This window comes from Falco peregrinus, chromosome 4 (assembly GCF_023634155.1).
Source record: "Falco peregrinus isolate bFalPer1 chromosome 4, bFalPer1.pri, whole genome shotgun sequence".
Taxonomy (NCBI): domain Eukaryota; kingdom Metazoa; phylum Chordata; class Aves; order Falconiformes; family Falconidae; genus Falco; species Falco peregrinus.
In genome coordinates, this window is record NC_073724.1 from 78,803,574 (window position 1) to 78,816,852 (window position 13,279).

General features: G+C 34.7%; 1 protein-coding gene across 6 annotated transcripts in view; it reads left to right on the forward strand.

Moving 5' to 3' along the window:
* Nucleotides 1-13,279, forward strand: part of DACH1 (dachshund family transcription factor 1) — a 370,149-nt gene that overhangs the window by 142,373 nt on the left and 214,497 nt on the right. For all 6 annotated transcript variants that reach the window (XM_055802571.1, XM_055802572.1, XM_055802574.1 and 3 more), the window contains exon 2: nt 12,157-12,272. In XM_055802571.1, the coding sequence (XP_055658546.1) occupies nt 12,157-12,272 (116 nt within the window). The remainder of the gene's footprint in view (nt 1-12,156; nt 12,273-13,279) is intronic.

Sequence of the window (13,279 nt, forward strand, 5' to 3'; positions counted from 1 at the left end):
GTATCTGAGCCTTTATAGTTGGAAGATACTGCTTAAAAACTGTAAAACTTTTATCTGTTTTAAAAGAAGGTGTAATGAGAAAGCGTCTTTAAGAACATATAGAGTGCCACTTTATTCAGTTCTATTAAAATATATCTGAGATCCGAGTCAAGAAAATTTAGTGAAGGATAATTGATTGTGACAAAATTCTTCTAATTTGCCATATTGCAGTACCCTCTTCCTCAACTACTGTTAAACTTGGAAAAACTGCACGAACTCCCTGTCCAGTTCAAGCTTGGGTGTGCTTTTGTATCAGAAAACTGAAAGTCTTGAAGACATTGGTCTGACCTTCAGCCAAGCATGTAACCAACTGTGCTTTTTGACAGGATAATGTCTAATTTGATTCCTGTTCTGTAGAAGGGATAGTCTTCTGCTGATTTCTTTTTTTCTGTAGAACTTGATCCATTACCACAGAAAACTGCCCAGTTCTGCTAGAAGTACTTACTAACAGCAGAAAAAGCATGTGGTTTGGTGAAGTAGGTGTTTCTTTGGTATCATCTCTAGTACTGTAGTGAAGCTAATATGAAGTCTGGAGCAAACAGATAACATCTTGGGGAAAATATTAGTATTGATGAAAATGTCCCTCTTAGTTTGACCCATGACACCTTGATCAGTGTTTACAACATTGAACATTCAGAGATCATCAGCCAGAACAGAAACAGGAGAAAAAGCTTTTGGTTTAGTTTATTTGATGATTTTGGATTATTTTTCATTTCTAAGCCCCTAACTTGCATGTGGCATAATGTTTTCAGACTTTTTCTTCATGTAAGCAAGACAGTGATAGAAAAGTAAATTTTTATCGGTAAATAAACAGAAACAGAGGTACTCTGTTTCTGAAGCTAAGATTTTTAGAAGATAAGAAAATACGAAGAATCAAAATATAATTGTGAATTGGCACCTGCTTGAACTCTTGCCTAACTTGATTCTGGGCATGGAAAGAAAATGTGTTTGTAATTGTTATGATCAAATTGTATTTCATTGTCATCTTAGTGCTCAGTCAGGGTTTGAGCTTGTGCTACGAGCTATATGGACAGAGCCAAAAGATAGTTCAACGTGAATGTTATATATGGAGATGTTCCAGGCACAGAGCATGCCAGTCAAACATCATATGGATGTATATACTGGCCAGCTGTAGTATTCCCCAGGAGAGTGTGTTCTGCAAGCCTATGGTGCCATTTTGACAGTCTTGGAAGTTGTACTCCTATATAAAATTCTCTTATATGAAATTCTGCTGTATGTGTCCCATGCTGCTGAAAGGAAGCATGAATTAAATTAAAGGTGTCTCAACCAGAATTCATCATCAGAATGCATTTGCAAGCATTAGGATAACAGGATGAGTTTAGGTTTTTATTTTGGGTGTTCTTTATTTTGGGTAATGTGAGATGTTTTTGAGAAATGCACTTAGATCTTTTCAGACACAGTGCAACAGTAATTTGAATTAATTTCAAAGTCTAATATCTTTACTTCATAATGTACTTAGGAGGTGGGAGGTAAGGAGACTAGACCATGTGAAAGTTTTCCAGTCACAGAGTAAACACAGAGCAGATCCATAGTTAGGCAGGTTAAAGTACATATTAAAATAAACTTCTTGGTAATTGATTTATGCCTTTCTGTAAAATAGATCCTTTGATATCCTTGTATGTAACTCTATTGTATGAAGATTCACACAAATGGAATTACCAGAATTACAAAGAACTATAAGTAAATAATAATAATAATAATAATAATAATAATCTAAAAATCTTATCAGAAATAGGTACATTTGTCAGCTTTGTTATCTAAAAACATACTACTTGTACTACTAAACAGAAATGACTGATTAACTTTTCAGTGTTTCTCTAGCATAACACATTAGTAGCAGACTGTTATTTCTGACAGGGCAAACTTTACATAAGATAATTATGAGGCAGCTTTGAGCACTGGCTGTGTTTCAGGCCTGCAAATAACATACCTACAAACACTGACTAAGGGTTATGGCGATGTATTTTAAAGTATCACCAGATTTGATCCTCTGTAATTTGATAGCAATGCACTGAATGACTTCTAAGTTGTTGAAAAGATATTAAATAAAAGTGTCTTTAGTTGGATCACTATAATATTTCCATTTGGACCTGTAGTACTATCTGGTTGTTCTTGTTGCTTTTTTTTTTTTTTTCCCCCCCTTCTATTTTTCTAGGACTTGGGAGGCTCAGACTGGTATTCTGTATCATCCAAATTACTACAGTACTACTGCTTAGGAGGCAAACGGTGCTACTGTTCATGTGGTTATAGATGGTGCTCTGCAAAGAAAATGGGAGGTTGAATTTGAGGGATTGCTTCTGTTCCTTGCCTTCACAAGTAAAAAAAACCCAAACAAACTTATGTTATGATATTCCATAGTAAAATATAAAGGCCAAAGAAGGCTACATCTAGACTTTCAAGGTTGGACACTAACACAACTGGGATCCTTGATTTCACAAACAGATTTTGTGGGGCTGGGTACATAGATCAGGGTTTTCCCCTGGAATATACCATTTTTTTTCCCTATGAGTTCATATTTTGCTGTATTTTCGAAGTAAAGTACAACTAGAATACACACAATAGTTTACTAGTTAAACAGTATCTACAAGGGTAATCACGCCTCTTGTATCTCTTGGTCCATGTGGGGTTTAAGTGGTGGTGTGCTCGGTGTTGCACAAACCCATTGCTATAGTGATATCTGGTTTCTTTCCCAAAAAATTTGAAGTCTGAACAACAGAGATGAAACTTATGACGTGCGTACTCTTTAACTTATAATTTAGGAATTGCTTACTGATACCAGATAGAAATGCACTCAGTCAGAAAATAGAGTCATTTCACCAGTGTTACTTGCACAGTGCTACCCAACATAAATATCTCACTCTGACCCTAGATATCATCTGCTCAAAGCAGCCTGTAATTTTTAATGCTCAGTACTTACCTAGTAGATTCATTTATGGATTTGTATTTGTACATGTGTACAAATACAAACCACCTTATTTAAAGGTTTAAATTCTTGATTTCAGTGGATACAGTTGTTAAAATCAATCTGTGTTCTATTAGCTGTGCAGTTACAGCTGTACAGACTAATGGAGAATCTTTCAGTATTTCATATCAGTACTGGTACTCTCAAATGTACAATAAAAGTCACTTCCAAGCTTTTTTTAGGTGGATCCAGCAGTTCTTTGGAAGTATACAGTTAATGAGCGTGAGCTTTTCAGAATTAAAAATAAGGTGAATAAAGGGCAGTGAACATTAACCAGAGGCTCTGGCAGAAGCTAGAATAAAATTTTTCATTTTGAGTATAAATAGTTTTTTAAAGGGCAAAGGGTTTAAGATATAGGCAGGTTCATTAAAAAGGTGACAGTTCACTTGTTTCAGCATTTCATGCGAAGAATTGTGGCCAGTTCAGTGATGAGTGCATTCAGATATTACAGTGGATACACTTATATGATAGAGCTCCATTATTAACTGTTATGAATTAGAATAGCATATTAATTAGCAAACTGCCAGAAGAACCAGATTATTTTCACAAAATACTTGCCTTCAATTGTACAGGTTTTTTTTTCCTTTCTCATTTGAGCTTAAATCAGCATTGAAATGTTTATGTATCTTAAATTTAATACAGGCAGTAATGATCACCAGCTTTGTGACCCCTTGAGCAATGGTGGGCTTGTTTATTATGTGGGTGTTTTTTGTTGGTGTGTTTCTGTTCTTTTTTTTTAAATTGATCTCAAAATGGCAGCTGCTGCCCAGTATGTTCTACTGGGAAACAAATCAGGAAGCATTGTTTTTCAAAATGAGTTAAACAGAAATTTCTTAAAGGAAGATACTCACGTTATGTATGTATGAATATATATGTGTTCAAAAAAGGAGTGTGCTATTATATGGCCTAATTCTGTTTTGAGTCTAATTGGTTATTTGTACATGCAATTATCTGATTTATGTTCACAAATTTGTAATTACATGTGCAAGTTATATGCAGAGATGAATGCAGATGGTTAGAAAACAAGCCTTGAAGCAGGACTGTTCATTCCAACTGAAGTTCATACATTTAAATCATTGTTGCAGGCCATATGCAGCCTCTAACAGACATAACCACATCAGTTACACTTGCTTCACATTAGGAACCATCTCAGCAGCTTGAAGTAGAAACTTTTTTTAAAAATGAAAGTTTAAAATTCTTTTAGATTGCGTCATTGTGGATCAAACCTGCCTTTCTGGCCTAGTAGCTCCATGCTTGACATTTTTATAATATGCATAGTAGATATTGTTTTGAAGGGATGTTTTTAGAATTAAAAGCCTAAGAAAAGATGAAAACAGTTGAGGAAAAAATAGGCTTTGCATCTGTTATAGTTTGGGGTTTCATGTGGGTGCATAACACTGTTAGAAGGAATCATTTAGCTTGCATATTTAAATTATGGGTGCGGTTTATGCTGTAAGGTTGAGTGAAATGGGGAAGGCATCTGTTATAACTTGACAGAAAGCATTTGTGGGAAGCATGCACTGCAGATCACTGCTTTTTGTACACTTTGGGTTTTGGTTTTTTTTTTTTTGTAGTTGCAAGAATTATTCTGAAAAGACAGCAGTGTAAGTAGAAGTAATAAATATGATTTTGCAAGGTTGTTGTTATTGCTAATATTCCTAAGTAAATTTCTTCAGTATCTCCAGAGCTGTGATTTCTGTACTTCTATTGGATATTCTATTCTGAGTACTTTTTCTGAAGCAAAAATCTATCAATATGGTTTGAATTTATGCATGAGTTCTGTTTAATAATCACATTTCATTGTTCATTCAGACTTATTTTCTACTCTGTCTTGTATGGCTGTCATCAGAGGCTTGTGTTTCACAGTTATTACATAATCATGAGAGCCAACATACTTAAATATTTTAAGAACTTTCAGGCAGATCTAGTGTGTCAGCTAATTAGATGAAGCAGTGAACTTTTTGGCTTAATTTACTTCTGACATCATAATTCTGCCACCCAACAGAATTAGATTAATTTCTTATTCTGTTTTTCCCTTTCCAATAGATGACTTACAGATCTCAATTTCATTAAGAGAACAGTCACATTTCAGTAATATTTTAAACTTATGTACAATCACGACTGTAGTCAAATCTGGTACTGTAATTTACTCCAGTAACGCTCAGATTTCTAACTGGCTTTATTTCCTTTCTTGCCCTTTAGGTCATTCATATATTCAAGTAGTATGGTCAGTCAAGCAGAATTTTTTTCTTAGATTCTTTTGTTGTGTTTGTGGTGGGACTTCAACCATCAAGTGAGAGCTGGCAGGTGATTTTGTAATATATATTCTGTATATTCTTGCGCTCTTGTACCTTGTGTCTTGTACTCTTGTATCAAGAATGTACCTCATCTTGCTGAAAAGCAGAGTGATTTGGGCTGCAGTGTTAAGGAAGGTGGAAATGACATGATGTTTACATGACTGGTCTGTTAGGAAAAGAAGTAATTCAAAAAGGTCTTCTTTATCCCCACCGAAAGCTTAGCATCCTAGTACTGACCCATGCTCACATATTGCTGTGGTAGATTACTTTGGAATGGGATATAGAGTGCAGTACATTTTCTTCCATTTGGCTTAATTATTTGGACCACTGATAAACTGGTTCTGCTTTTCTGACCAGATATCCATTTTTGGCCATTTTGGTTCAAAAATAGGGGTAAAGTGTTCTGTTACTGAAATGCTGTAATGCTTTATCAGTATGCACTACTCACTGCTATAGCACAATGTAATGCTTTTGAAGATCATTCATATATTTCTTTGTGAAGATTTTTAAACAGATCTTTGTATTTATTTTTATCGGCATTGTTTGCTGTCTCAGTAACTCCTAATATATCATGAGTTCAGCACTAATTATTGCGTGAGAACATTTTATGTTTAACTGTGAGAAGAAAAATAAATTTAAGGTAATTGCACTGAGAGTTTTATTGTTTTATACGACTGCTGCAAGTAAAAAGGACATGGTGTGATTTCTAATGTTTGTTTTACTAACTGCCAAAATAGATATATGCCCAGTCTTAGAACTGCATTCTTTTGCTTTGTTTTTGAGTGGGAGTATAAAGGGAAAACTTAAAATAGTAAAGTGTAAGGTTTAGATCTATGTACGTTGTCATTTTTTTGCCTTTAAAATGCTGGTTCAGTGCATTAGAAATATTTATGAAGGTTACCTTGGCAAACATTTTCCAACCAATGGAATTAAATTACACAAAAGGTTTAGTCAGTCTTCCTAGACCTTATTTTTCAGAATTGACACACCCTTGGCTCAAGCCTTAGTGAAGAGGTTGCACGTATGATGCTGAGAGCAGCATGGCAGCTGTGCCAAAATCCAGAAGTGCCATATATACCATGTGGGAAGAGTCCAGTGTCTTTGGTTACAGATTGCCACAGGGCATCCCTGTCTTTGCATTAAGTCAGCAAGTAGCTTCAGGCTGTGACATCCTCAGCCCTTTTGCGGTGACCATGGTATGGCGAGCACATAGTAACCACTTCCAGTGGCTGTTCACCTAAATTACATTCCGTCAGGCTCTTTGGGGTCAAAAATTCTGTGTCAGGCTTTGAAGCACTGAGGAGAGGTAGAACAACTGAGAAGTAAAGCCTAGATTTTCAGTATGTACCTAAATGAGATGCATAAATGCTGATGTAGCTAGAATTGATATTGATATTCAAAGCTGTTCTAAGCAATTCTAAAAACATTAAAAATACGTTTAAATAAATACACCAAATGCTTGTTACAGATTTGGTGCCTATTACCTCCAGAGTGTAACTCTCCCTGCCACCCCCTAGTATTATTGATTATAAAACTGCTTGGCCAATGGCAGCTTCAGTGTATCACATTTGCTCAATTTCAAATGGGGACAATATTTCTAAGCGCTAAACTTGCTCACAGACAAGGTTAAAAACAAAACTGTAAATGTGGAAAACTGGGCCTGAAAATAGTTAGTTTTAGCTAGAAAGACAGTTTGCTTTCTTACAACTGGTCTGAGTTGCTGTTTTCTTTAGGGATACGTCATGTATGGAATAGAAAGAATTTTAAAGAGTGAAACTGTGTTCATCTAGAGTTAATTTTGCTCAATTATTCCTCCAAGTCAGGAGGTGAGAAAGATAAATCACAGCATTATCTCAACTTTGTCGCGCACATGTTTTGCTATGCAATCAGTCATCTAGAAAATGCTAGTAACATACTCTGAGAGGTAAACTACTTATGAAGAGTTTCCACTGTGTTGGAACCAGTACCTTCCTTGATGCTCAGAACTCTTAACAGAAATCAGTGGGAAGTCTACATGTCTAAGGCTTTCAAGGATGAGACCCTTAAATTTTAAGGTCATGGCTGTCTTCTGTCAGATAATGAAAAGAGCTGAATGGAAAGTTGGCTTTCTTTTGGAGCCTGCCGATAAACCTGTACCTATTCTCCCTTCATCTGTTTCCACATGATCATGTGGGACCAGATCTTCTGCTGATTATGCCCACTTTTAATTGTTTTGCACTATCAAAGTAAATTATAGGAGCAAGCTCATACTTTGATAATACAATTGGAGGTGTATAAAACTGTAAAAGTATAATCAAAGCACAACATTTTAGCTGGTAAAAACCACTGATTCTTCCATTTTTTATTCTTTAATTCAGCCATCTGTTGTCTAGATTCAGTTACACAGGAAGGATGTAAGACTAATGTATGTTGATCAAAAGACCAAAAAAGAACTACTTCAGAGAACTTGCTGTATTTTAGGACAGTGTACTCTCAATTGCTTCTCATGTTTTGTACGTTTTGTGCCAGTCACAGTGCAGAACACATAGACACCCTTTCTGTCAAAGATGAAAATGTTAGAGCTGTAGTGTTTCTTGAAGTATTTGTGAAAGTTGAAGGGGTGAAATACAAATGATGGATTTATTTTCAGTGGTTCTGGGAAGTGTTCTGAATATCTAATTATCTGATGCTAATGAAGAAAATATCTCCCTCCCTTTTTGAGAGTTTCAAGGTTCACCAGTCTGCACCTTTAGTTTCTCTGTTACATAATGATAGATTGTAATAGTAAGTCGTGATAATTATCTAAAAAAATAAAGCCCATTTGTCTGTGGTAATGTCTTCTAAGCCATGAAAAAAGTCTTCAGATTTTGATAGAAAGTTTACACAAGCCTATATAAGGCAGATGAGTTTTGAGAGAGCTAAATGCATTTAGGTGCTTCACTTTAAAATCTGAATACTAAGTTAGTAATATGTGGTCCTGTAGGAAGCTTTCATTTTCTTCTTCAACATATGTTAAGATATCTCACATATGAAAACTTCAGTCTCAGAGAGGAAAATATCCAACTTACATATTTATATTTCTAAAAGCAGAAAGAGTGACAACATTTCTATTGCATATGCTTTTTAATAGGTAAACAAGGAACTGGTGACTTCCCTTTGACGTCTCCTGAGGTCTTTAAGCAGTTAATTATTGTGGCTTGCTTGAATCTTTGTTGAAATGGTCTAATTTCTACTCTCTCTAATTTAATCTTCAAAGAAAGAAATAGGGGAGAGGAAGACCGGCTATGACTTCCAGATGTAGGTCTGTTTCTTCTAGCGTCTTCTTGCGGAGTCCCAAAAGACTTTTTGACTTCCCTGTACTATGACCCTAGGTATTCACAAGACTTATGTTAGCTTTTTGGGTTTTGGCACTTCAGTCTGTTCATCTTAGCTCTAAAAAATCTAAACTGTATTAATCTTCAAAATCAAAATAAATCAGCTTTGAATAGTTTATCGATTGAGATAATTAGCATTACCTTAAGAAGTCAGATGTGTCTTCAGAAGAACCAGTGTTGTTCTTCCAATGTTTTTAATCAGATAAGACAAAATCTTGCAATATCTTTTATATCTCCAGAAAAGCTTATATATAAAATCCAAATTTGAGAAAAAAAGTATTATCAACTGTTTTTAAATGATGATTTTCGTATCTCAGTGACATTAACTAGAAGAATAACTTACATTGCTCTGGTGTTTAAATACATCTTTTGCATAAGAAATCAACTCATACATATTTAAATTATATTTTATTTTCATACTGAAAACAAATGTAGTGATTTTGGTACAAAATAGGAATGTGAATACTTTGAAGCAGGCTTTTTATCTTGGAATGAAGATGAGCTTGTCCTAATGTAAAAATAAGTAGGTCTTATTTTTCTTGTGTCTCCTAAGCACAAATTTAGGAAAAATACCAACAAAATAATTCATTAATCTATTTTTATCATTCTGTTTATGATCAATAAACTCATTTGCTATGCTTTTAATGATTGTTTAAAGGAGTTTATCATATAGCTATAAATATACAAACCAACATATATATAAAACAACAAACAAGTTTTCAGGTAGAATCAAAGTTACTAGTTTTTTGAAGTATTTTTACATACCATTTTTTCTACAACTTTGGTAACGATGCATACAAAATTCTTACAATTATAGCTTGAAAACATATTTTCTGAAATGGTAGAATTTCAGGTTAGGAATTTGGTTAATGAAACAAGTACATAGTATAAATAACAAAGTAAGACAATTATTATTACTTTATCTGTTATCGGGGGCAATCAATTTTACTTATTTTAATTGTGTATTGCGTAGTCTACCATGACTCTAAATCAGATCTTCTAGACCTTAAGAAATAATTCTTAGAAGTGTTTTTCTGTCTTGTGATAAGGAACAAGCATTTCTTAAATAGATAAAGGCCTTTCTATAGTAAACTGGAGTTAGTGTTTTGTCACTTAAAAATGCTATCAGGATAAAAGAGGCTTACTTCTCAGAAATTTCATTTAAATTTTGTTTATTGGGTTGAAATTGGGAGTTTAGGACTTCAGGAAAATGCTTGGTAAAGTTTGGGATAAATCATGGGGTAGAGTTGGATTACAGGGTTCATTTATAGCTTTGAGTGTGACAGCCCATTTGTACAGAGTAGCGCAATCAGCTTGATTGTCAGAGGTGCCCAGAGGAGTTTTGCCTTGGATATTTCAATATCGCTCACCTATAATTTGCTGCTCACCTTCATATACAGATTCGGTCCATAGGTGTCTTCTCTTAGACTTTGAAGAGGGTTGGTTTTATTGTTCAAAATCAAAGAAAAAAGCATTCAGGCTTCACCGTAGCTATCTTTGGTAGTGAACATCAAAGAGCGTCTGCAGGCGTGAACTTGTTTTTTAAAGATATGGAAGTCATTGGTAGGTTGTGCATTATGCCGTGGCACCCCGCTTGTGCTTTCTATGCTGTTGTCAGACCCTTCCATACTCATATCACAGCAGTGATTTGAGAGCAGTGTATCATAAGTATTTAAGTTAAGACATTAAAGTTTTCTTACTTTAAAAGTGGCATTTTTTGTGGGTGAATATATTAGAAACACTCCATTTAAAACAGATCATTTTTGTCTATAATGTTTTTATCAGGTTTATGTGTATTCATGGTATGTTTATTTTTATTGTAAATCACAAAGGAAATTTCAAAGAAAAATGGAAGGCACTTAATTTGGTTCTGTGAGCTGAAATAAGACTATTCTTTTTTGACTACTGTTTTTCTTTAGTTGTGAAAATATGACAATTTTGTTTGTGTTAAAGAAGATGAAAAATCCCAAACCAATCAAAGAAATTATCAAGCTTATAATTTTAATAATGACCTCAGCTCAGGACATTAAGTTGGAAATTAATGATCAGTTAAGGTTAATGACTCAATGCCTTGAGTCATTAAACTCTAAGAAAATGCCCTGTACTTTGATTGGTTTTGGTGTATTAAAGGTAGGTTGTAGAAGTTACAAAAATAGGTATTTCCAAACACAAGGGGAATGAATATGAATGGAAAACAGAGGTATTTTATTATCTACCTCCTTTGCAGTTCCAGCGTAGCTAAAAATGCCATTATCCTTGATTAGATTTTTTGTTAACATAAGGATGTAAGGACCAAAACCTTTCATAGCCACCTTTCTTTCCTGTTTTGAAACAAATGAAGAACCTCAAATGTTTGGCAAAGCATAGGTTAATACTGCAGTGTTAGAACACACATCACCTATTTCTGCGAAGTTATTCCACAATGTCCCCTAAATAAGCAGTTATAGGGTATTGCAATAATACTATGCTACGATCTGTTCATAAGAATACAAGCCTTTGGATATGCATTGTATGTAGCAGGTACATATTTGCATGTAAGTGGGTAATAAGTATTTTCATTGTAATCCGTATCTAATTTGTATGCTACTTACACAGTCCAGGAGATGGAAAGTTGTGTATGTGAGCATTTAACAGGCAGTGAGTGCTTAAACCTGAAGCCCTTTATTTTTCTGTACTGGACAGATGTAAGCTGCTATGATGGCAGTTGCTCAACAATATCTTATAAATAATTCGGAGTTCTTTCTGACATAAAATAGTATATTTAAAGTAAGGTGTCTTAGTGAGATTTTCACTTTAAATAGAATAAGGGTTAAATGATAACTTGACTTATCTTTTAAATGACAAAAAATAAAGAAATTGCAAGACCTTTTCACACATTAGATATGTATTGTCATTTATCATCTAGATATCAGGCTAGCAGTGCGAAGTAATAAAACATATCATCGAAAAATGTGCTATAGGTCTGAATCACTCTTTCATTCCACCTCCCAGCTAACTGTAGTATTAAATCAAACAAGCAGAACATTTCCTTAGGCAGCCATTGCCTTTTAATTTCCTGAAGAACCTTAAAATATCATTCATTACAAGTACTACACATATTTGGTTTTTAAAAGTCTCATAAATCAATAGCAGGCTGACTGTAATAATTATTACAAGTTAGTGCATAATTTTCGTGCTGAAGGCTGCATGCAGAACTTTAGCATATGCAAACGAGGCAATTCAAACTGTGTATAGATATTAATATGAAGAAGCAGGTAACGAGGTGCAGGCTATGAATTATGCATCAAGAGCGGCTGATCTTCAATGAGGAAAATGAATTCAGCATGTAATCTAATTAGTGATGGAAGTCTATTACATCTAACTGCAAAAGCAACCGTCCTTGAAACAAATTTATTTACAGTCCATGTTACCACTTGAAACAACTTTGAAATTATTTGTAAGACAACAGCTTAATTGTAAAAATTTTTTTGTTTGTTTGTTTCAGTTCTAGACCTGGAAGGCCTCCTAAGAGGACTCAAAGTGTCACCTCCCCAGAGAATTCTCATATCATGCCACATTCTGTCCCAGGCCTAATGTCTCCTGGAATCATCCCGCCAACAGGTAGGATCACTAGAAACACCTTCACACAGGCAGTCTTTTGAATTCATGGCTTATATCCACTTGTTAATAAATTAACAGTCTAGGAAACCAGCACCCGCATATCACAAAGGAGTTCCCGTAATGTAACATTATTGCTACATAAACGTATTGTATGTAATGGAAATTGTGGCAGCTCAGTACTTTAAAATACAAATAACTGAGCAAATAATAATACTGTATAATTTTTCCCCCTGTTATTTTTCTTTATAAAAAAAAACCTTTCAAAGCATGTATTAGCTATCATTAGACAATAATCTCCCTATTCATTTTTAATAGATCAAATATCTTCTGATTTTTTGCTGCTTTGCTTGATTAGATAATGTCATCATGAATATAGTTGCCTGAAGAAACTGAGTTAGTTAAAATAACTCCATGCTGCACACACGTCTGTCTTAATTTTTCATCCTGAAATTCTATTTTTGATATGTCTCCTGAGGCCTTATACTAAAGTCCTGTAACAATCTGTTTCTCAAACTACTGTTTTCTTTTGAAAGTTACTATAACATCTCCTAGCAGTGACTTGCTCTTAGACATAGTTACATTAAGAAAGGCTCTGTGGCAGAAAGGAGTTGAACAGAGCCACCTGAAGATGGAAGCACCCAACAGTCAAGCTGTTGTTGGTGGTTCCACCTTCTCTTTCTTCATATTACAGATGAGTTAAATTCTCCCACTTGCTTCTACAAAGCTCAGCTGAGCTTCCGTTTCTTCCCCAGTTGTTTCCTACTTGTTTGCATGGTTCAGTCTCTAGTACTGATTTTCTCTAAGGCAAAGGAACGATAGTAAACTAGACAGATCCAAACAGAGAGGAAGATTACTAGGTCTTGAGGATTGGATAGATGGGTGGGTGTCTGAGCATGTGCCCATGATCACATGTCTGTTTAATTATGAGCATGATCCTTGGCATGGTTTTGGTCACAGATGACTAACATTCTCCAAAAAAAATGCACAGTTCAAGAAATAGCTCATGC